Here is a 23,649-nt window from a genome sequence, read left to right on the forward strand (position 1 = left end):
AGTCACGTGGCGCGCCCTCACATGACTGGCGGTGCGATGGACCCGCTGCCCGCGGCGGCAGTCACGGCAGCCGCTGAGGTGGAGGCGGACGAAGAGGCAGATCTACCGGCGGCAGGTAAAGCGGTCGGGCGGGCTGGCGGCGCACTTGGGCCCGCGACCCCGGGGACCCCGCGGCCCTCGGCTCCCTTACCTCCCGGGCGCCCCGCCCGGTCGGTTTGCCCGCTCCCAGGGGCGCGCGTGGCTCCGGGCGTCCGGTCTGCGGTCGCGGGTCCTGGGGCCCGAGCACCGGTCCAGGTTGGCACCTCGCCGCGCACTCCTGCCCGCGTCTTCCCGGGGCTGTCCGGACCCCGGGGCAGCGCGTCTGCCCGCCCCACGCTTCTGCGGTGCCGCCCTGCCCGCGGCGTGGGCACCGCGCCTGGACCTGCGGGGCTCGGCCAGTACCCCGGTCGCTCGGGACGTGGGCGCTCTCCTCCGTAAACCGTCCCATTGCCCGTAAGTGCGCTTCGGAGTGGATGGGCGTGGACACCGAGAAGCATGCGGGCGGCGCGGCTTGCTCAGGCTGCCCTGTTTAATGCCCCCGCCCTCCCCTCACTGGAGGGGACATGCCGGTGGGTGTCGGTGTGACTTGCCGTTTCTTCTTGGCAGAGGGGCACACAGTTGGGGGACTCCGCCTGGGGGGGCCTGACGAGCTGACCCTGAGTTCTGGAGGCTCTAGTGCAGCGGTTCTCAACCTGTGGGTCGCCACCCCTTTGGGGGTCGAACGACCCTTTCACAGGGGTCGCCTAAGACCATCGGAAAACACCTGTATCATTACATATTGTTTTTGTGATTAATCACTATGCTTTAATTAAGTTCAATTTGTAACAATGAAATTGGGGGTCACCGCAACATGAGGAACTGTATGAAAGGGTCGTGGCGTTAGGAAGGTTGAGAACCACTGCTCTAGTGTGTTCATTGGGGGAAAGGGAGGCTGAAGCTGCCGGGGTGTTGAGGGGGGCATTGCGCTGGGCTGGGCATTGCGCTGGGCTGGCCCAAGTGATGGGAAGCCCTGGGTGAGTCAGTCTGGACAGCAGCCCCCTCGCCCCCGCCCCCTGGCCTTTCTCCTCGCTGGGAGCTCTGGGCGGGGAAGCACGTGATAGCCCCGCTGCCGGTTAGAACACTGTGTTCATGACGTCACACCTTTGAGCCCAGCCTGGACCCCTGGCCGGTCACCCCGGGAAGTGGTGATTGGGTGGGAATGCTCTCTCCCCGCGGGGTAACGCAGCCCAGAGGCCCTGCGTGTGGTGGCGTCAGGGTGTCCTCTTGTGGGTGCAGGGACTGACTGCACTGGGTGCTTCATGCAAGGCTCACCCATGGCTGCCCTGACGGTGTCATTTACGGCCCGACCGCCCTCCTGTGACTTCCTGGGACTTCCCAGGCAGCTGGCCTGCCTTGAGGCCCGTGGTTTCGTTAGGCGGCTCCCGGTGGGGACAGGGCAGCTTTCCCGCAGCAGGGAGAGTCTCAGAGGGGATCCACGGACCGTGGACGTGGCCAGTCACTTCCTTCCATCCCACACCTTCGCCCGTCCTGTGAGGCAGGGGAAGTGGTGGGCAAACCTTTGCACACTCGGAAAACCAAGCCAGAGGCAAGTGCCCGGGTGGGCACGGTTCAGGGGCGTGTCGTGGGGGGGGGGCGAGGCGGGGGGCTGGAGTGTGAGAACCTCAGCCTTTGGGAGTGAACTTGGTCCAGGGATGATGTGCGTCTCGCACTTTAGGAGAGGTTGGGTTTCACTGTTGAGGAAGCGGGAGTTGTGGTTTACGGATACGCAGCGAATTTCTGCTTCTCCGGTGTGGTGTCCGCGGGGCCAGCACCATCGTCGGCGTTAACTGTGGGGACCGTGAGGCCTGCATCTCTGAAGCACCTTTGGGATTGTCAGAAAAACAAAATGACTGCGCTCCCTGTGGTTTTCAGCATTTCCTATCATACTGTAACTCTGACCTTTAACCTGTGAATGGTCAGTCCCTCCTAAGAATTTAACGTTGAAGTGTGAACTACATGCACAAACACATTTTCTTTTAAAGAAAGACCGTTACAGTTTAGGTGGAAGTCTCGGCCCCATGCAGTCCCCCTCTTTTTCCTGGAGGAGGCTGTCGCTCTCAGTTTGGGGGGCCCTGCCAGCCCTGTTTGTGTCCTTTTTATGTCTGTGGGCTCAGAAGACACACACCTCCCCGTCCACGCCCGTGCCTCCCCAGGGGAGTGTATTAGTTTCCTGCGGCCGCGGTGACAGGTTACCGCACCGTCAGCGGCGTAAGCCACACGCATCGACCACCTCACAGTCTGGTGGTTGGTAGTGGAAAGTAGGTTTTCCTGGGCTAAACCCCAGTGCGGCCCAGCTGCGTTCCGCCTGGAGGCCCTGGGGGACCCGTTTCCCGGCCTTTTGCAGCTCCTGAGGCCTCGGGATGGCTTGTGGCCGGTGCCCTTTCCCCTGTGGCTGTGGCCACAGCGTTCCCATGTGTCATCTCTGGTTCTCCCTGTCCTGTCCCCTGTTCCATGTGACAGGGCCCCTGGGGTTACACTGGGCCCTTTACCATGTAACCTAACAGAGCCCCAGGTTCTGGGGGTGAGCATGGGGTTGTCTTGGGTCCATTATTCTGCCAACTATTGAGATACACTAAGAGCAGGTTGCAGGGTCGTAGGGTTTACACACTTTTTCAAATACACATATTTTTATTTATTTCAGAGAGGGAAAGGAGAGGGAGAGAGATAGAAACATCAATGATGAGAGAGAATCATGGATCGGCTGCCTCCTGCACACCCCTCACTGGGGATCGAGCCTGCAACCCGGGCATGTGCCCTGCCCAGGACTCGAACCATGACCTCCTGGTTCATAGGTCAATGCTCAACCACCGAGCCACGCCGGCTGGGTTGCACACTCATTGTTTTAGTGGATACTGACCAATTACCCGCTGGTTGGCCATGGCCAGTTTATACAGTATTAGCTGTGGATTAAACGCATCCTTTCCCACAAGCTCATCAACACGAAATCCTGTCTTTTAAACTCCCTTCAGACTTAGACAAGTGAAGAAAGTGTTTCATTTTTGTTTCGATTGGCGTCTCCTTGACTATCAATTAGTTCCTTGAAGTTTAGTTTCTTGTAGTAATTTCACCGTGGATGGTTCTGGACTGCCTGTTCCTATCTTTTGCCTGTTTTCTCACGGGAGTGCCTTTCTGTCTTGCTGGTTTGTGTAGCAGCTCTTCCTGTACTTGGACGTAGCCCTCTGTGAGTTTATTGAAGCTCTAGCTATCGAAGCAGCTGACTGACCAGGACGTTCTGTTCCTGGCCGGTGCGGGGGGAGCGCTTGTCCTGGGGCCTCTCGAAGCCGTAAACTCAGCGACTGTGACAGTGAGAATGGCAGAGAGGACGTGATGCGCGTGCTTGTCCCGTCCGATGGCACCACACGCGACAGACACTTGCACGGGACACACCGCGCGCCCGGCCCTGCTCTCCGCAACCCTGCGCGCCCCAGCCCGGTCTTGGGAACAGGCGCGTGGCTTCCGTCTGCACTTGAGCAGCGCATCCCGCGGCATTCCGTTCATTCCACCAGGAAGCTCCCCAGCCGTGTGTCTTTGCAGAACCCCCGGCTGCCTCCTGGTGGCCTGTGGGGTACGGCCAGAGCTCTGCCGGTCACCCTTGCCGCCCGCCGCCGCCGCCCGCCCTGCCTGCATGCCGGGCGATTTCCATGCCCTCCACGCTGCCGCCCTCTCCCGCTCCTGCCTCATACATTTGTGGAGTCCACTGAGTTGCTCTGAAGACTTCCACACTGGCCTGTGATGAACTCGGACCTCACAGCTCTGCCCGCGCTCGGCGATCCCCTCCCTGCCTCCCACACGCTCCCACCCCGGCTCCTCTGGAAGGAGCTGGTTCCTCCCCCAGGCCCAGGCCTAGAGTACCTGCTGCACAGAAAGGGCTCGGATGTGTGAGCAGACTTGCGTCTTTGTCGTGGCCTTTTTTTAGGATGGTATCGCCTTTCAATGTGGTTCTGTGGATGTTCTTTAAGTTTGTGTCATGATCTTTACACGCTGCCTCTCTCTCTCACTCACACTCTCTCTCTCTCTCTCTCTCACACACACACACACACACACACACACACACACACACACACACGATTTGCAAGGTAAAACGTGTCCATTCGGAAAAAGAGGAAGTAACGGAAGCACGATTATGTAGAACAGATTTTGGCAGAGTTTGTGGTTAGCAAGAAAGAGATGTGCTCGGGCGGGGGAATTCTGTTTGGGTGTTCATCTTCCCTTCCTGAGAAAACGCCTCCCAGGAGAGCTGCTTGCCGCGTTCCCGCCGGGGGCCAGAGGCAGGACCTGCTGTGGCCGCCCGTGGTGAGAGGCTCGGAGCGCAGGTGGGGCCGACCCCGGGCGTGTGGTGATCACGCTGCCCTCGGAGGCGCTGTAGTGTTTGGGGCCTTTGCATGAGTTAGTGCGACATCCCAGCCAGACTCGGGCCACGTTCCTTGTGGAAATGTCAGGGCTAAGATCCGTTTGTCGGTTTCACAGCAGACGCTGCCGGGGAGAACCCGAGGCCCTGGCATAGTCGGAGGGCTCGCCAACAGCACAGCCTGGCCCAGATATGGACAAGCATAGGGTTTTATTGATCTCAGATGGAAGGGAGGGAGAGAGAGAGAAACATTAGCGGTGAGAGAGAATCACTGACCGGCTGCCTCCTGCATGCCCCACGGTGGGGACCACGCCCACAACCCGGGCCTGTGCCCTGACGGGAATCGAACCGTGACCTCCCGGTTCATGGGTTGACGCTCAGACATGGAGCCCTGTGGGCCGGGCATGAGGATAGTTTTGTGGGAAGTTTGGGCTCCCTGTTTCACTCTCCAGTTAGCAGTGGAGGGGCGTTTAGAGGGGGAGAGGGTGCATTGTCTCGCATCCCTCCTGGCAGAGTCCTGCGTTAGTCAGCAGGGGTCCCGCCCCGCCTGGGGTCTGTCTGCGCGGCTGGCCCGGCCCAGGGCGCCGGTGCGTCCAGCTGCTTCCGGGGCCCCGGCGTCTGTGTGGCAGCAGGAGGGGTGTCTGGGAGCCTCACCTGCCGCTCGGAGCAGAGGCGTGGGCGGTGGCGGAGGGTCAGGTGGCTCCTGCCCGAGCACTTCCTTGGGACGCAATTGCACCTCCGACTCCGGAGAAATTCCGGCCGCGCTGCGGGTCGGCTGTCCCCGAGCTGGCCACTCACTGCCAGTGCCGTGCATGAGGGCGGAGCCACGCTGCGTCTCAGCTCGCGGGAATCCAGGAAGGTCAGTGTGACGGGGTGTGCCCCGCGCCTCTGCCTCCTGGGGCCGCCGTGACGTGGGAGTCTCGCGGACGTCCCTGTGGAAGTCAAGGTTGAGCTGTGTCGTGGGGCGTGGACACGCTTCTCCGAGGTGGACTGTGATGGGCGGGCTCCTCGGGAGGAGAGGCCCGTGGAGGGAGAGCTTTGCAGAGAACAGTGGCAGCGTGGCCGTGCCGGTAGCCACGCCTTCTAGACACCTGCGTGGGACCTGTGTGCGGAGCACTGCTCCTGCAGCGGTCCTGTGGCTGGAGCAGTCCCGTCACCCTTATGTTACCGATGGGGAAACCGAGGCATGCAGCAGGCCCATCCCTTGCCCGGGACCGCCAGCTGGTAAAGGTGGAGCTGGGGTCCAGCCCGGGCATCGGGCTGCAGTTAGGACGGGGTCGATGTCCGCTCCTGGCGCAGTCCACGTGGCTGCCTCTGTGCCTCCCTCAGCACCCGCTGACCCCGCTCCCGGCGGACTGCCCCCCGCCCGGCGGCTTCCCTTACCGACGGTGGGCGCCCCGTCTCACGGACACCCAGGGCCCTGGGAGGCGCCGTTCTTCTCGGGAAGGGAGAGTGTGTGAACAGTGACACGGACAGGAGACACGTGGCCCTGCGTGGCTGCGGGAGGCGCTTGGTGGAAGAGCCGTTGCAGCAGAGTTTGGGGGTCAGCCCTGCTCCGCGCCCACAGACAGTGCGCAGGGCAGCCGGGAGCCGGGACCCGCCCGCGCTGGCGTCCAGGCGAGGCCGGCGCTGAGCCCGTGCTCAGCCCGTTCCCTCGTCGGTGCTGGCAGGGCTCCGCTTCCCGCAGGGAGCCAGGAGCTCTGGGCACATCCCAGGGGAGAGGCGAGCCTTCTCCTTTTTCTTTTTAAATATGTTTTGTTGATTTTTTTTTTTTTAGAGAGAGAGGAAGGGAGGAGGATGGAGAGAGAGAAACATCGATTGGCTGCCTCCCACACTGGGGATGGAGCCCGAAACCCGGGCCTGTGCCCTGACCTGGAATCAAACCAGCCACCTCCTGGTTCATGGGTCAACGCTCAACCACTGAGCCACGCGGGCCGGGCAAGGAGCCTCTTTGCACAGAGAGCGAGGCTCCAGACCAGCACAGGTGCTGTGGCGGGAAACGCTGGCGACACAGGGGTCTCACTGGACGTCTGCCCGGTTCCCAGTCTGCCCACGCCGGCTCCCCAGGCGATGCTTTCTGGTTGGCGCACTGCATTCTGGGTGTGGACTTGGCGGGCGGCTGGAAGGCAGGGGTCCCGTCCTCCCTCTGGGGTCCCTGCGTGTGTCAGCGAATGGTGGGTAAATGGGCTCTGTGGGGTGACTGGGGCTCGGGCAGGAGCCTGGATGTGGTTGGAGCCAGGGTCCGCATGAGCACTGCCTGGGATCCACACGGTCCCGTCGGGGGATTTGGAATATTTCCGTTTCATGTCTGAAGGTTCTAGAAAACCTGAGCCACTTTCAGACTGAACAGCCAGACCCAGGATGAGGTTTAAGAACGAAAACCAAAAACGGTTGAACTTAGAGACAAGGAATTTTTTTTGTTTTGAACTTTGAACTCCTACAGTGTAAGTTATTCCAAGATCCCCCAAATTAGCCAAAGTAGTCTCCCCCTAAACTTTGCAGAAAGTCACTGCCTCTCCAGCTAACGATGCAGGGAGACCCCGGGAACCGGCGCTCCAGGCCCCACTGCCGGCTCCCTGCGCTCCAGGTGGGTCAGGGATCACCTGGCAGGTGACAGTGTCGGCTTTGACTTCGTTTTCTGACGTCTGAAGCAACAGACCAGGGATTTTTTCCCCCCTTTGTGGTCTGGGCCCTTGCCTCTCCCTCAGGGAGGAACAGCCACTCTCAACTTGAAAATGTATATGTGTGTGTATGCATGAGTGTGCAAGTGTGCATGAGTGTGTGTGCATGTATGTGAGTGTGCATGAGGGAGTGTGTGTGTGTCTGTGTGGTCACCCGTGTCACAGGTCCCAGGATGACCAATCCAGCGTCTCTGTGACCAGTGGGACTCTGGTTCATGTCTGTGAAATGGGGTCACAGTAGCTGCTGGGAGGGCTGCAGGGGTGGGGGTGGGGAACGTCTGGCCCGCGGGCTGTGTACGCCCGAGAAATCCTTTGGTCCGGCCCTGCCAAGGCACCCGCAGGCGGACTCGAGACTCAGTCAGCCGGGAGCTTTTTCATAGCAACATACATCTTTACGAAGTGAAGCGTATGAAGCGAGTGACGTTACAAATACCCGAGTGGCCGTTGGCAGAAGAAAGGCCCTGCCCTGCTTAGAGGATGCTGGCTGAGGCCCCGGGAAGGTTCCGGGCGCCGAGGCGCTTGGTCAGCAGTGGCTCCGGTGTCAGCGGCGTTTGGTGCTGCGCTCGGTTCTCCCGGTGGCCGACGGAGCCCGTGGTGAGAGCATGGAGGGCTCACCGGCCTGGAGACACTTCGCTGACACAGTGCTGTTTGCACCGTGTCGGGGGCCGAAGTTCTCAGCTGACACCCAGGGAGGCCCGAGGGACCGAGAGCGGTGGTTTCTCCGTGCCGTGTTTCGGGTACACACACCGTGTGGGGAGATGGGAAAGCTTCTCGTCTCTGAAATGTAACTGGACTTAGAAGGATACTGGAAGCAAGGCCCGCTGGAAGCAGCGCTGCTTGCCCCACCGTTTGCGTGGCTCGCTGGGCGGCTTGCTGTTGCGGGGAAAGGGGAGAGAAACGTGGGCGTGCAGACACGCTGGGTGTTGGAAGCACGTCTGCCGCGGCCCAGGCACGGCGGACACAGACGGCGGCCCGAGTCCCAGCCAACGGTAACGTTAGCACAGTGAGTGGTCACAAGACAAGTCAGTCAGCGGCAAGGTGAGGCATGGGAAGCTTCTGTTAATTGAGCCCGGGGTTAAGGGCAGTGCAAGGACTGGCGCTGGCGGTGACTTCTCAGGGAGAGCCGCCTGCAGGAGGGACGGCTGCTTCCCGCTGTGCGGCGCCAGGGTGTCTTGACCCCCCCCCCCCAATCTGCTGAGCCCTCGATTCTGAGGCCGAGGCCGCGATAAGGACGAGGAAACTTCTGCTTCCACTTCCTGAGAACAGTGTGTCATGTCAATTGAGAACAACAGAGTCGCTTGGAGACGTTTTAATCAGAGGAGGAACCGGTCTCGTGAGCCTGGAGGGACGTTGGTTGTCCCCGTGTTGTCCCCTTCGTGTTGTCCCCGTGGGGCGTCGTCTGGGTTAGAGAATGCTTGCTGAATGGTGAGGCCATCGCGCATCACCGTCATCCCCACCGGGAGTGAGTGCCAGTGCCAGCTGCCCGAGCGCCCGCTCTGTTAGGTTTGGGGCATCGGATCCCCTCCCTCGGCTCGCCCTGTGGCAGCGACTCAGCTGTGCCCCTGACCAGCAGCCTCACCGGGAACTTGTTAGAATTTCCGATTCTTGCCCGGCCGGCATGGCTCAGGGTTGAGCGTTGACCTATTAAAGAACCAGGAGGTCAGGGTTCGATTCCCGGTCAGGGCTCCTGCCCGGGTTGCTGGCTCGATCCCCATTGTGGGGCGTGCAGGGGGCAGCGGGTCCATGATTCTCTCTCATCTTTGATGTTTCTCTCCCTCTCTCTCTCCCTCTCCCTTCCCCTCTGACATCAATTTAAAAAAAAAAGGGGGGCAGGACCTTCCTCCCTGCTGCCTGTGGCGCCAGGCGACCCTTCCTCACACAGAGGGGCTCTGCCAGCGGGGAGCGCCCAGGGAGGGCCTGGCCACGAGTTAGGGGACCCCGGTGCTCAGTGCCGCCCCTCCACATGGGGCAGGGCTGCCTGTGAGTGGCCGGCCTGTGCCCGCTGGGCAGAACGGCCACTCCCCCCCTCCCCCGCCCCCCGCCTGTGACCTCTGCCCCGTCAGCATTTGCTGAGTGAGGTTGGCTTTGGCTTAGAGGGCACGGCTCACTGGGCAGACCTGCGTGTTTCCTGGCCCTTTGGACTCTGATGAGCAGGGCTCAGATGTCACTGCTGACGGGCCTGGAGCCGGACTGTGCGGTGCAGACCCGGCGGGGACTGCCGCGGGTCCGATGAGGGCTGGCAGCTGTGTGCACCGATGTCTCACCATGACGTCTGTGGATGGCCGCCTTGGCGGAGCAGGACTGCACACACTCACATGTACACACTCACACATGCATACACGTACACACACTCACAGACATATACATGCTCACACACACTCATATACATAGCCACACCCCCACATGCACACATGTATGCACATTTGTACGCACAGACTTATGCATGCTTATATACACATGCATTCATAAACATACGCACTCAACACATACATGCACACCCCAAATGCACACTCAGATACATGCACACACTCCTCCTGCACACACATGCCTACACATGTGCGCATGTGGACACACACGTTTTAACAAGTTGCACACGTGCTCCTCTGCTGCGACGCGGGGTGCTTGGTGGGAGGCCGCAGCACAGGCGTGAAGGGGGAGACGCAGGTGCAGCTGGGAGGGCCAGGCCCCCGCCGCGGGCTGCTCAGTCCCGGAGGGACGCTGCCCCGAGGCGGCCCCGGGCACTCAGGCCTCAGAGCTCTCGCTGCTGAGTGTCCGTGGTTTCCACGGGCCCCTGGGGCTCCCCAGGAACGGCGAGGCCGGGCTCCTTTTCTCTCTGAAGCTGCGGTGGTGAAAGGCGGCCGCGTTTTACCTCCTCACACGCCGAGCAGCTCGCAGCTGGCAGTGAGGCGGCATCGGCTCTGCCGCGTCCGGCCGAGGCTGTGAGGGTTCAGCCACAGCAGGCGCCGGCCGCTCCGTGGGGAACTGGGAGAAGAAAGACCCTCGCTTTGCTGTCCTTCCTGGAAAAGACCTTCCCTGCGGCCCTGGACTTAGACCCTCACGGAAAGGACTCTCCTCTCTGGGACTCTGTACGGGAACCGGGCTGCCTGCGTGATGTCCTGCGTGCCTTTGCCAGGTCGCGGGCTGCCCGCTGTGGTGGGGCGTGCGCTCTCCTTGGCGAGGAGCGGACGTTGGGGCTTGGTTCTCTGATTTGCAGGATCGGGGACCGAGCCCTACGCACACACGGGGTCTTACATGTGAATGAGTTTCACAGGGGAAGGGGGTGCGTGTGGTAGAAACGGACGCGCAGACAAGCACGCGGCCGGCTCTTGTTGGAGCCTCTGGCGCACCACCGTCCGTCACCTCCCTTCCTCCCACGTTGAAACGGGACCGGGAACGTGGGTGTGTGTGCTGGTCTGCGTGCAGGCGGGCCCTGGGGCAGGGCCTGGCCTGAGTGCCACTCGCGCGTGAATGACGGGTGTGACCCAGGTGGGCGTGGGGTTTGCGGGTGCCTGGCCCGGGGCTCTGTGCTGGGCTCCCTGACCGTGCGGGGACCGAGAGCTGGCGGGAGCCCCGCTTTCTGAGCGGCCGGTCCTACTGAGCGCCGCCTTCTCTCCTGCAGGCCTGCCCACGCCCCCGGCCAGCGAGCGCCGGGACCCGGACCCCAGGCGGATGCAGGTGCCGCCGGGCAACCCGCTGCTGCTCTCGCACACACTGCAGGAGCTGCTGGCCCGCGACTCCGTGCAGGTGGAGCTCATCCCCGAGAAGAAGGGCCTCTTCCTCAAGCATGTGGAGTACGAGGTGTCCAGCCAGGTAACCGCGGGTGGGGCGGGGCGGGCGGCCGGGCCGGGCCTCGGGGACAGGCCCAGGGGATGGCAGGGCCTTGCCGGGGGCGAGTCCCTGCGTCTTTTTTTTTTTTTTGGTGAGTCCTCACCTGAGGATACTCTCTTCATTGCTTTTCAGAGAGAGGAAGGGAGGGAGGGGAGAGGGGAAGAGAGAGAGACCTTGATGTGAGAGAGAGACCTTGACTGGTTGCCCCCCCCACACACCCGGACCGGGCGCGGGGAGTGAATTATCACCCAGGCACGTGCCCTTCACTGGGCATTGACTTTGCGACTCTTCAGTGCAGGGGCCGGCGCTCTAACCACGGAGCCGCCGGCAGGGCCGGCCCGCTGTCTGCTTGTGGCCTAGCCCCCCTTGAACCCCTGCCCCGGGCAGCCTCATCGGCAGGATCCCAAGTAGCGTGGACACCCCCAACTTCCTGTTTCTTCCCACCCACATAGTCAGTGCTTTTTACAGACGCTCTCGTGGGGGTGGTTTTAGGCCACAGCAAAGTGAAGCAGAAGGTACGGACTCTCCCACGGCCTGGCCCCCATGCGCGGCCTCCGTGGCCACCTCCCCCCCGCGTGGGGCACTGGCTCCCCTTGGCGAGCGGCACCGACCCGCCCTGTCACCTGCCGTGGCCCACGGGCCCCTCGGGGTTGACGTGCTGTGGGTTTGGGCAAATGCATATGACGTGTCCCATGACCGTGTCGTGTTCTGCAGGGCAGTTTCACTGCCTGGTGTCTGGGGCTCCACCTGCTCACCCCTCTCCTCGTCCCGTAACCCCGGGCAACCACTGACCGTCCCTGCCCTCACAGTTTTGCCTTTTCCAGAGCGTCACAGACTCGGAATCACTCGGCGTGTAGCCCCCTCAGACCGGTTTTTCTGCTGAGTAATGTTATTAGCGATCAGTGTAGCATGTTGAACTTTATTTTCATTTATTTTATTTTTTTATTGATTTCAGAGAGGAAGGGAGAGAGAGAGAAACATCAGTGAGAGAGAATCATTGATCAGCTGCCTCCTGCACCCCCTCTCCTGGGGATCGAGCCCACAACCCGGGCCTGTGCCCTCGACTGGAGTCAACCTGGGACCCTTCAGTCCGCAGGCCGACGCTCTATCCGGTGAGCCACACCGACTAGGGGCATGTTGAGCTTGAGGCACAGCTGCGCACACACAGTTCTCCTGTGAGCTCTGGTTATGCTGGACCCAGCCCGGCTTCCCTGGTGACGAGGACGCTGTCCTCTGCAGCCGGCAGCCTCCCCAGCACTGGGCCCACAGGTCCACAGCCCTCTGTGCACCCCATTTCAGTCCACGTTCCGTGTCTGGTCTGACGCTGGGGGGCGGAGCTGCTGTCTCAGCGTTATTTGCAGGTGTGTGTTGAGGACACCCCCCAGTGAACTAACGAATGCACTGTTCACCCTGGCTGGTGTGGCTCAGTGGGTACAGTGTTGGCCTGCGGACTGAAAGGTCCCGGGTTCGATTCTGGTCAAGGGCACGTACCTCAGTTGCGGCTCCTGGCCCTGGCCTGGGGTGTGCAGGAGGCAACCAATCGATGTGTCTCTCTCACATCGTTGTTTCTCTCCGTCTCTCCCTTTCCCTTCCGCTCTCTAAAAATCAATGGAAAGATATCCTCGGGTGAGGATTAAAACAAAGGAATGCGCTGTTCTCTCTCGGATCCAGGTGATGTGGTTCCGTGACATCGGGCTGCGCAGTGTGTAGCGGCTGCGTTACCAGACAAGGGAGTGGGGTCTGCCTTCGGTGGAGGCCGTGGTGGGGTGGTGGGCACACGAGGGAGGGAGGTGTCACTTCCGTGGGTCCTGCTGGGAGGTGGACCTGCTGGTGCCACGGCTGAGGCGGACCTGGCCTTGCAGCGCTTCCGGGCTTCCGTGTACAGACGGTACAACGACTTCGTGGTCTTCCACGCGCTGCTGCTGCAGAAGTTCCCCTACCGCATGGTGCCTGCCCTGCCGCCCAAGAGGATGCTGGGAGGTACAGCTGGGCCTGCGGGGGGAGAGGGGCTGTCAGGAGGGGCTGCCCCGGGTGCTGGGCCCACCCTCCGCTCTGGGCCGTCATCCCTGGCACAGCGCTTGCCCCTCGGTAATCCGTTCACGGGCCGGGCACCGGTACCCGTGGCCTCCGCGGGCCTCTGCTCGGTGACTGACGGAGGCCCGCTGTGCCCGGGAAGGAGCGGACCGCCAGCTGCTTCCTGGCCGCGGCCAGCACGTCCATCGGGAGCCCCTGCGGGAGGCCCGAGCAGCCTGCTCTGCCTGCTCCCGGGAGTGAGTGGGTGGTTTCTCAGGGAGCGGGGAGTGCAGGGGCCTCCAATCTGACCTGCCTCTGAGAGGAGATAAAAAGGCCGTCGGCGTTGCTGCCCCTGCACTTCCCTGGGGCCAGGCCCAGGCCCCTGTCCTGCCTGGCCTGTTTCTGCGGGTGCGGGTGCGGGTGCGGGTGCGGGGACGGCGGCTGCCTCCTGTCCTGTCTTGGTGACCTCGGTCCCACGGCCTGTCCCCGACCTGGAATGCACTGGAGAGGGCGCACGCCCAGGGCCGGCCGCTGAGATTCTCAAGTACGACGTCTCTGAATGGGAAACGAGTTTGAGATTTGATAGTTTCCAGTTTCTGAAACCAACCTTGTCCGTACACACTGTCCCCCTCCTGGCCGCCGGCTGTCCCCCTCCTGGCCGCTGGCTGTCCCCCTCCTGGCTGCCAACTGTCCCCCTCCTGGCCGCCGGCTGTCCCCCTCCTGGCCGCCGGCTGTCCCCCTCCTGGCCGCCAGCTGTCCCCCTCCTGGCCGCCATCTGTCCCCCTCCTGGCCGCCGGCTGTCCCCCTCCTGGCCGCCAACTGTCCCCCTCCTGGCCGCCGGCTGTCCCCCTCCTGGCCGCCGGCTGTCCCCCTCCTGGCCGCCAGCTGTCCCCCTCCTGGCCGCCATCTGTCCCCCTCCTGGCCGCCGGCTGTCCCAGGTCTAGAGAAGGGACTTTCCCGCCCGTGGGAGCCCGCAGGACACTCGCTCACAGGGCCTGTGGGGCCGAGTCCCCGGAGAGGGTGCTTGCTGAGACCCAGGCGCCAGGGTTGGCGGGTCGGCGAGTGGGGTGGAGTCTCGAGCCTGGAGCAGCAGGCACAGCCCAGTTGCGCATCGGGGACAGCCCGGCCTCTGCGCAGGGCTCCTGCTTCCCCGGGGGCGCTCCACAGTAACTTGGCAATGACCTTTTAGACGGTTTCTCTTTAGGGCCAGACTAAGCACCTCAAGGTGCGCGCGGGCGGCTTTGCTTTCTGAAGGAAAAGTATTGAGCCCGGTGAGGCCTGTTAATGGGTTCCATCCAGGGGGAGCGGCAGTGAGGTGAAGGGAGAGCTGGGAGAATGGTGTGTGGCACGCCCTTCCCTGTCGGAGGTGACGGCGTCTGCCATGTGCGCAGACGCGGGGTCGGAAGAACGGGCTCCCGGCTTCCCTCGGCCGCCCGACCACGCGTTTGTGGGGTGGGTGAGGGGGCTCTGCTCCTCCTCCCGCAGCCTCTGTGGCGTGCCCGCCCCCCCGGGGCTGCCGTGTGGAGAGTGCAGGGTCCCCGCCCGAGGGGGCGCCCAGACCCGGTGTGACCGAGCTCTGCCTGCAGCGGACAGGGAGTTCATCGAGGCGCGGAGGAGGGCCCTGAAGCGCTTCATCAACCTGGTGGCCCGGCACCCCCCCTTCTCGGAGGACGAAGTCCTCAGGCTGTTCCTGTGCTTCAGCGGCCCCGTGAGTACCGCCCTGGGCCGGGGCCTGCTGCCCGCTTGCCCTGTGCCCGGGTTTCCTGCCCTGAGATGGGGCAGTGGGGGGGGGGGGTTGGAGGCTCCTCCATCGTGGCTTGGGGCTGGGCTGCTCTCTGCAGGTGGGACCTGGGCTGGAGAGCAGTGGGGAGCGCAGGCTGGAGGTGGCCGGAGAGTGCGGGTCGCATGTTCAGGCGGACGGGGAGCGCCTCCCTCGGGCGGGCTGAGCCCTGCTTGGACGACCGGTCTCGGACTGTCGGCGGCCGTGGCGGTCAGCGGCCTCTCTCTCCTTTCGCAGGACGTGCAGAGCAAGTTGAAGGAGTCGGCTCAGTGCGTGGGCGACGAGTTCCTGAACTGTAAGCTGGCGACTCGGGCCAAGGTACCGTCTGTTGGGGTCCGACTCCAGTGGCCAGGCAGCCTTGCCACATGGAGGGGTGCAGGGGGCAGAGACCCGCCATGCCTTCGCATTGCCCCCGCTCCGTGGCCGGGGCCATACCCACTGTGCCGGGAGGGGCCAGGCTGCAGGGGCCACCTCGGAGGTCAGACGTCTGAGCTGTGCGGCCGGACACCAGGCTGTGCGGTCGTGACTCAGGTGGACACGAGCTCGGTGGCCAGCCTTTCGGATTTCCGGGGCTCGGTCTTCGCCTGGTTCACGTTAACGTCAGTTCATCCAGTCTTTCCCGAAGGGTTAAGGCAGCTGTTGGCAGCTCTTTTCCTGCTTCCGCTGCTTCTCCACGTGAGCACGCCCTAGGCCTTCCTTCACGCCCTGAGCCCCTGCTTCCTGAGGGTGATGCCGTCAGCGTCAGGCTGGTGGGACGTGGCTGCGAGGCCTCCTCCCCTGACGGCCCGTCCCATTCTCCTCTCTCCACTGCAAGTCGCAGGCTGTGCCCGGTGTTTCTGCAGGCCTCTGGTTTCATCAGCTTCAGGGGACGCTGGAGTCGTAGCCTCGCTGGTCGTTCAGCTGTGTGTGCCTTGTGTGCCGTGTGCTATGTACTGTGTGCGCCATGTGTGCCCCGTGTACTGGTGTGTGCTGTGTGCACCGTGTGTGCCGTGTTTACTGTGTGTGCCGTGTATGCCGTGTGCCGTGTGTGCCATGTGTGCCGTGTTTACTGTGTGTGCCATGTGCTGTGTGCACCATGTGTGCCGTATGTATTCTGTGTGCCGTGTGCGCCATGTGTGCCACGTGTACTGGTGTGTGCTGTGTGCCATGTGTGCCGTGTGTGCCGTGTTCACTGTGTGCCATGTGTGCTGTGTTTACCGTGTGTGCCATGTTCTGTGTGTGCCATGTTCTGTGTGCGCCGTGTGTGCCACGTGTACTGGTGTGTGCTGTGTGCCGTGTGTGCCGTGTTTACTGTGTGTGCCACGTGTGCTGTGTATGCCATGTGCTGTGTGCCGTGTTTACCGTGTGTGCTGTGTGTGCTGTGTATGCCATGTGCTGTGTGTGCCGTGTGTGCAGTGTTTACTGTGTATGCCATGTGCTGTGTGTGCTGTGTATGCCGTGTGCTGTGTATGCCGTGTGCTGTGTGCGCCATGTGTGCGGCGATGTTTGTTTCTCTTACCCACGCTGGGGTGCAGGACCCCGGCTGGTCCCCATGGGACCTGGATTTGGGAGCCCGTGTCCTCTGGGTCTCCTGTGCTGAGAGCGTCCACGTGTGGTGGTTCATGGTCACAGCCCCCTCTCCTCCCACCAGGACTTCCTCCCCGCCGACATCCAGACGCAGTTCGCGGTCAGCCGGGAGCTGGTCCGGAGCGTCTACAACAGCTTCTACAAGCTCCGCGACCGGGCCGAGCGGATGGCGGCCAGGGCCATCGACAACGCTGCCGACCTCCTCATCTTCGGGAGGGAACTGAGGCAGGTGGCCCGGAGGCTCGCGGGCCGAGGTGGGAGGGGCCTTAGGCTTTGGTGCTGGGCTGATGCATTTCCCATCATCACCCTGTTCTGACCTGTCCCGCTCCTGCAGGGAGGGGAGGGGTGCACATGGGGCTCACCCCTAGAAGGAGAGGTGGAGAGTTTAGGCAGAAGCCTCGATTCCCACACACGGCGCTTGCCGGCTCCTCGTAGGCCATTTCCCTGCTGTCAGGGTTAGACCTCTGATTGGTTTGACCTTGGGAAGGTCATGGCGGCTGTGGCTGCCCGCCCCCCCCCCCCCGCCCCGCCCCCAGGAGAGGCCTTCCCCGGACTCCGCCCTCCACAGAGGACTGGCTCCCAGGCCCGCCCTGCGCCCGCAGAGGCCTCGGGAGGAGTGGGAGAGCGGTTCTGGGCTGAGGCCCTTCCTCCCCGCAGCCCCCAGGTGTCCCGTGGCCGCTGAGCAGCGAGGGTCTGGTCAGGAGACGTGCGGGGACCCCGTGACGTGTTGGGCGGAGGCCGGTGTCAGCTTGGACTGCCAGCAGCTTCCGGGCCCTGAGTGTCTCCTGTTGCGTTCTCCTTCAGCGCTTTAGGGTCCGACACGACCCCGCTCCCCTCCTGGGCCGCTCTGAACAGTAGCACGTGGGGGTCCCTGAAGCAGGCGCTGAAAGGCCTGTCCGTGGAGTTCGCTGTGCTCGCAGACAAGGCCGCACAGCAGGTGAGTGACGGGCGCCCGCCGCACCCGCTCCAGAGCGCCGGGCCGTGGCCACACGGCTCCCTCTTCCCAGGGAGCCTCGGGGCTTGGGGGCCCCTGGAACCCCGGTGCAGGATGCAGGTCCCTCTCTGGGTCAGTTTTAGCGTCTTTTCTGATTCAGCCTTGAGGCTGCTCCCGCCTAGAGAGGGCGGAGGTCGGCCCTGATGTGGAGCGAGGAGCGGCCCCTCCGGCTCCAGGCCCCTCCGGCTCCAGGCCCCTCCGGCTCCAGGCCCCTCCGGCTCCAGGCCCCTCCGCTCCAGGCCCCTCCGCTCCAGGCCCCTCCGGCTCCAGGCTCTGCTCTGAGCTCACGGACGAAGGGTGTCGTTTCCCGCAGCCTCGCTGACCTTGGTGGTTTTCACGTTGATGTGAAATTAGTTCTAACACGAAACCGGGTCAGACCACCGCCCATCAGGACTTTCTCCGACTCAGCTACGGCCCTTTTCACGCTTGCTGAGCGCGGAGGCATCTGGGGCTGGTGGTCGCAACTGTAAGAATGGATCCTGGTTGTTCTCCCCAGACCGGCCGGGAGGCCTAGGGAACCGCCCAGCCTGTGGGTGCGTTGTGGACAGGATGTGTGCCTTTGGTAATGGCGTGGGTGCGGTGTGCGGGGTTGCGTGCGGCCTGGGGCCAGCAGGGGTCTGTTGGCAGATGACACGGCCAGGAGGGAGCCCCGAGTGCCCTGCTCCGTTCGGGCTCCTCTCCCGGTCAGGAGGGGCCGGGCTCTGGTCCCTGGGTACTTTCCTGGAACCTCACTGATTAGCACGTGGCTGTGGGTGTGGGCTGCAGTGGCCTGGAACCCCTAAGGCCAGGCATGCGGGGGACCTGAGGGACTCCGGGCCCCCCAGTTGGTGCCCAGCCTGGCAGGAGCCCCAGGCTCCCAGGCCACTGCTAGTATCCCCATCAGACTTGCCCTCCTCACCTCTCCCCGCTGTGGGCTTTGGGGTGAGCTTTCCACGGTCGGCCACACAAGCTCTCGATGTTATAGTGGGACCCTGTTTCCCCGAGCCCATGTTCCACCTGGGGAGCTGCTGGGAGGGTGTTGCGGCACCCGGCTCTCCTGGTGTGCGTGGGCGATGTGGGCTTTGGAGCGCGGGAGGGACACGCAGTGCTGGACGGTGAGCACATGTGGGCGGGGGCGGGGTGAGGCTGTGTTCTCATCCAACTGCTGGATCCATGGCTTCTCTGCCTTGTGCTGGGCCTGCCTGTAGGGGGCTGGGTCCAGGGAAGGGCCTGCGGGGCCTGCGGACACGTGCTCTGGGGCAGGTCCCGGGCCCTGTGCTGGGCGCCAGGTAACCAGCCTGTTTCCCAGGGCAAACAGGAGGAGGACGCCGTGGTGGAGAAGCTGAACCTCTTCCTGGACCTGCTCCAGTCGTACAAGGTGAGTCTCAGCTGCGCCTGCGTGTTCACGCATGCATATGTGTATGTCTCTGTGTGAGTGTGTGCATATGTATGTCTGTGTTTGAATGTGTGTATGAGTGTGTGTGCATGTGTTCGTGTGTGTATGTATGTCTCTCTTTGTGCATGTGCATATCTGTGTTTGTGTGTGTATATGTGTGTATGTCTCTGAGTGTGTGCATGTGTATGTGTTCGTGTGCATGTATGCATGTCTCTGTGTGCATGTGCATGTCCGTGTTCACGTGTGTATATGTGTGTATGCCTCTGTGTGAGTGTGTGCATGTCTGTTTGCACGTGTATATGTGTCTCTGTGAGTGCGTGCATGTCTCTGTGTGAGTGCATGCGTGTTTGCGTGTATGTCTCTGTGTGTGCCTGTTTGAATGTATGTGTGTTTGTGTGTATGTCTGTGTCTGTGTATATGTCTCCATGTGAGTGTGTTTGCATGTGTATGCATGTGTGGATGAATGCGTGTGTGTTCACGTCTCTCTGTGTGTGAGTGCATGCATGTGAGTGCGTGCACGTGTGCCTGTGGGGATGGCCTGGCCCTGTGAGCAGGCGAGGGCTTCCCTGTGCAGAGGAGCTCGCCTGTGGGGGAGGAGGGGCGCCGGGCCCGGGGTGCCGCCCCAGCCCTGCGGGGCGGTTCTGTCTGGGGTGGGTGAGGCGCCCGGGGTGCTGGCCTCAGCCCCGTGGGGCGGTTCTGCCTGTGGGGGGGGTGGGCGCCCGGGGTGCTGGCCTCAGCCCTGCGGGGCGGTTCTGCCTGTGGGGGGGTGGGCGCCTGGGGTGCTGGCCTCAGCCCCGTGGGGCGGTTCTGCCTGTGGGGGGGTGGGCGCCCGGGGTGCTGGCCTCAGCCCCATGGGGCAGTTCTGCCTGTGGGGGGGTGGGCGCCCGGGGTGCTGGCCTCAGCCCTGCGGGGCGGTTCTGCCTGTGGGGGGGTGGGCGCCTGAGGTGCTGGCCTCAGCCCCGTGGGGCGTTCTGCCTGTGGGGCTTCCTGACGGGACGTCTGACCTGTGAAGCCCAGAGCCCTTTGTGCTGAGCTCAGGAGCTGCCAGCGCTGTGGGAATGTTCCAGAAGGGGCTGCTCCACCGAGAGGCTGGTGGCAGGTGGCCTTGGGAGCCCCAGCCCGGTGACCGTGTGGCTGGTCCCCCAGACTTCTGCTGGGAGGCGGGTGGGCCCCGGGTGAGGCTGTGCACCTCCTTGCTGCCGGCGGGACGGGCAGCGTGCCAGTCCGGCCCAGATGCCCACCCCTGCGCTGTCCACGCGGTATTTCACGTGGTGGTTTGTGGTCACCCCGGGCCCACTCGAGCTGCTCTGCCAGGAGCGCCTTCAGGAGTGAGTGAGCGGGTGCTGAGCTGTTGGCAGGAGGAGGTCATTCCCGGGGAGCCCTCACGCAGGATGGTCACGCACCGACGGGTCCGAGCCGCATGCCCCCCGTCCTCCCCGTGGGGCCCTCCTGGGGGGCGGCTCCAGCTCTCGCTCCCCCCAGGACCTGTGTGAGCGGCACGAGAAGGGCGTGCTGCACAAGCACCAGCGGGCCCTGCACAAGTACAGCCTCATGAAGCGGCAGATGAGCGCCGCCGTGCACAGCCACGAGCCCGAGTCCGTGGAGCAGCTGGAGTCGCGCATCGTGGAGGTGCTCGGGCATGGGGGCATCGTGGGGGGCATCGTGGAGGTGCTCGGGCATGGGGGCATCGTGGAGGTGCTCGGGCATGGGGGGCATCGTGGGGGGCATCGTGGAGGTGCTCGGGCATGGGGGGCATCGTGGGGGGCATCGTGGAGGTGCTCGGGCATGGGGGCATTGTGGGGGGCATCGTGGAGGTGCTCAGGCATGGGGGCATCGTGGGGGGCATCGTGGAGGTGCTCAGGCATGGGGGCATCGTGGGGGGCATCGTGGAGGTGCTCGGGCATGGGGGGCATTGTGGGGGGCATCGTGGAGGTGCTCAGGCATGGGGGCATCGTGGGGGGCATCGTGGAGGTGCTCTGCACAGGAATGGGGGCGGGGAGGCGGAAGGAGAGGCCTGGACCTGCCTCCGCTGGACCCAGAGCCACACTAGGGGCCTCCGTGGTGGCGGTGGGCACCTCCGACGCCGGGCTGGGCCGGGCGGGAGTTGCAGGGGGAGGCCCGGGGAGGCAGTGCGTTGGCGGACCGCCCGCCGGGCCGGAGCGAGGAGGCTCTTTGTCTGCAGCAGGAGAACGCCATCCAGACGATGGAGCTGCGGAACCACTTCTCGCTGTTCTGCCTGCACCAGGAGACGCAGCTGGTGCACGCCTACCTGCCCCTCACCTCCCATATCCTCGGGGCCTTCGTCAGCTCCCAGATCCAGGGCCACAAGGAGGTGGGCTCCCTGCGCCGCCGGCTCGGCCAGCTGGCCCTGCCGTTTCTTAGGAACGTTAGTGGGAGAGCAGGGCCTGGACGCGGGTGAGGCCATCCTGACTCGGGGGGGTGGGGGGGGGGCGAGGGGAGCAGAGCAAGACAGGAACAGTCCTACCTCCTGGACTCCAGGAGCCGCAAGAGCAGATCCCAGAACTGAGAGGCGGGCGTGAGGGGAGGAGGGGCCCCGAGTGGGCCTCCCAGCGCTTGGCCATCCCCAGGTGGGGCTCCTGAGCCGGTGGGAGACGCGGTGCCCTGGGACGTGGAGGCTGCGGCCACACCTGCTGGTTCCACTGACCTAGGGCAGCGGTTCTCAACCTGTGGGTCGTGACCTCTTTGGAGGTTGAACGACCCTTTCACAGGGGTCGCCTAAGACCATCGGAAAACACATCTATAATTACATATTGTTTTTGTGGTTAATCACTATGCTTTAATTATATTCAATTTGTAACAATAAAAATACATCCTGCATATCAGATATTTACATGACGATTCATAACAGTAGCAACATTACAGTTATGAAGTAGCAACGAAAATAATTGTATGGTGGGGGTCACCACAACATGAGGAACTGTATTAAAGGGTCGCGGCATTAGGAAGGTTGAGAACCACTGCCTTAGGAGCTGGTCCCATGCAGCCCCCCAGCCCTGCTTCTGTCCTGGGGTCCTTCCATGCTCCTTGTTAGCCCTGGGGGCGCAGTCTCCTAAGCGGGTGCATCTGCCGGGCCACCCCCGGCTCCTTGGCTCAGTGCGGGGTCTGAGGCTCGGGATTGCTAAGGCCCTGACCCAGATCCCAGCCCTGCACGGAGCGCTCGTGGCTTGGTGGCCAGTACCTCTGTGGCACGGATTTCCTGCCTGAACAAGGGCATGAGACACAGCGGCGGGCACTCGGGTCTGGGCTACACGCAGCCACCTGGCCTGTGGCCGTGCTGGGCGCTGTGGGGCTCGGCGGGCTGGCTGCAGGCCCTCTTCCTACATCTCGTCCGCTTGTGTGGTCCCTGGAGGAGGCTGTGCTGGTGTCAGCAGTTAGAGAGAGCGCCGGAGATGACAGGGTGTTTCCTAAAACCCCGTGGCCAGCAGACCTGTGCCCCTCAGTACTGTGTGCAGGGGACAGGGACTGGCCACCCGGCACCTCTGGTTTCGGGCCACCCCTCGTTTGGGCTTTGTCTGTGGAGGAATGGGGGTGACGCAGGGAGTGGAGAGGGCAGCCCGGTGGTGGCATGTCCCCCCTCGCCGACACCTGGCGGGCTGTCCTGGGTGTCCTGTGAAGAGCTGTGCGCTGGGCGGTGCCACCGGCTGACCCTGTCCCCTCCCCGCAGATGAGTAAGGTGTGGAACGACCTGAAGCCCAAGCTGCACTGCCTGTTCTCGGGACCCGCCAGCGCCCTGACCCCGCCTCGGTCCCCGCGGGACGGCCTGTCTCCGCACTAGTGCCGAGAGGACCCGGCGCCCCCACTAAAACGTCTTTCCAAACGGTGTGTCCCTGTCTAATTCCGTCCAGATGGCAGCTGCCCCCCGTCCCCCAGCTGCCATCGCCCGCAGACGAGCTGCCCAGAGCTGGTGGGGCCGGGACCCAGGTGCCGTGGCTCCCCCCTCCCCTCGTGGGAGCAGGGCCGGGACAGACCCCGGGTCTGAGTGTCCGCCGAAGCGGAGGCAGGCGGGGTCTGCTGGGTTGTCACGTGTACGTGGGCCCCGGCCCCGGCCCCGGCCTGTTAGTCTGGGGGTGAGAAGAGTTAAGATGCCCTGGAGTGGTTTTCTCCCGACACCAGAGGGCAGGGCGGCAAGGATGTTCTCCCAGCTGATGGTGCCTGGGTGTGTGCAGGGACCCCGCTTGCAGGGACAGCGGGGTGATGGGCTGCATCAGCTGAGCAGGGAGGAGGCTGACACCCCACAGAGGGCAGGCCGGCCTTGCAGCCCGCACGCCATGTGGTCAGCCGGCAGCCCGGGGCGGGTGGCCGTGCGAGAGCGTTTGAGCTGCAGCACCCGGGTCACTGGGTGCAAACTGTTTCCGGGGGACAAGCCCCGGCGCGGGGCCCTGGCCTGGGACTGGCCTGCAGGCAGTGTCCTGGTCCCCCTGCACACGCACACGCACACGCACACGCACACGCACAAGCTGTCACTGATGCTGTGCTGGGGCCGGGGGCGGAAGGCCGGCGCTGTCTGCTTGGTGCCAGGAGCTGCCCTGTCCTTTTTGGGGGTTGATGCCCCTTTTTTGGTGCTTGGGGTGGAGGAGCGAGGAGGGTGGCCGGGGGGTGCTGTTCTGGCGGCGGTGGCCCAGGGGCCTCTTGCTGTGGTTAACCCTTCAAACTACCTTACTTCTCTGGGGACTAGAACCCTCCTCCCAGCCTCTCCTGCCCTGGTCACCCAGCCACCTTTCCCAGGGCCCGGGGATGGTGCCCCCAGCCCTCTCCCAGGGCCCGGGATGGTGCCCCCAGCCCTCTCCCAGGGCCCGGGATGGTGTCACCCAGCCACCTCTCCCAGGGCCCCGGATGGTGCCCCCAGCCACCTCTCCCAGGGCCCGGGATGGTGCCCCCAGCCCTCTCCCAGGGCCCTGGATGGTGCCCCCAGCCCTCTCCCAGGGCCCAGGATGGTGCCCCCAGCCCTCTCCCAGGGCCCGGGAT

The 23,649-nt window shown here is 63.6% G+C and overlaps 1 protein-coding gene across 4 annotated transcripts in view; it reads left to right on the forward strand.

Moving 5' to 3' along the window:
- The window catches only part of SNX8 (sorting nexin 8), a 24,187-nt gene continuing 538 nt past the window's right edge, over positions 1–23,649 (forward strand). The window contains exons 1-11 of one of the 4 annotated variants that reach the window (XM_081091720.1): positions 1–115; positions 10,727–10,917; positions 12,798–12,915; positions 14,535–14,656; positions 14,966–15,046; positions 16,359–16,519; positions 17,099–17,231; positions 18,577–18,645; positions 20,146–20,292; positions 20,846–20,995; positions 22,349–22,503. In XM_081091720.1, coding sequence (XP_080947846.1) covers positions 22–115; positions 10,727–10,917; positions 12,798–12,915; positions 14,535–14,656; positions 14,966–15,046; positions 16,359–16,519; positions 17,099–17,231; positions 18,577–18,645; positions 20,146–20,292; positions 20,846–20,995; positions 22,349–22,459 — 1,377 coding nt within the window. In that variant the 5' untranslated portion in view covers positions 1–21 and the 3' untranslated portion in view covers positions 22,460–22,503. The remainder of the gene's footprint in view (positions 116–10,726; positions 10,918–12,797; positions 12,916–14,534; positions 14,657–14,965; positions 15,047–16,358; positions 16,520–17,098; positions 17,232–18,576; positions 18,646–20,145; positions 20,293–20,845; positions 20,996–22,348; positions 22,504–23,649) is intronic. The other 3 variants (XM_081091717.1, XM_081091718.1, XM_081091719.1) reach the window with 3 other exon arrangements.

This window comes from Myotis nattereri (genome assembly GCF_964212035.1).
Source record: "Myotis nattereri genome assembly, chromosome: 5".
In the NCBI taxonomy this organism is placed as follows: domain Eukaryota; kingdom Metazoa; phylum Chordata; class Mammalia; order Chiroptera; family Vespertilionidae; genus Myotis; species Myotis nattereri.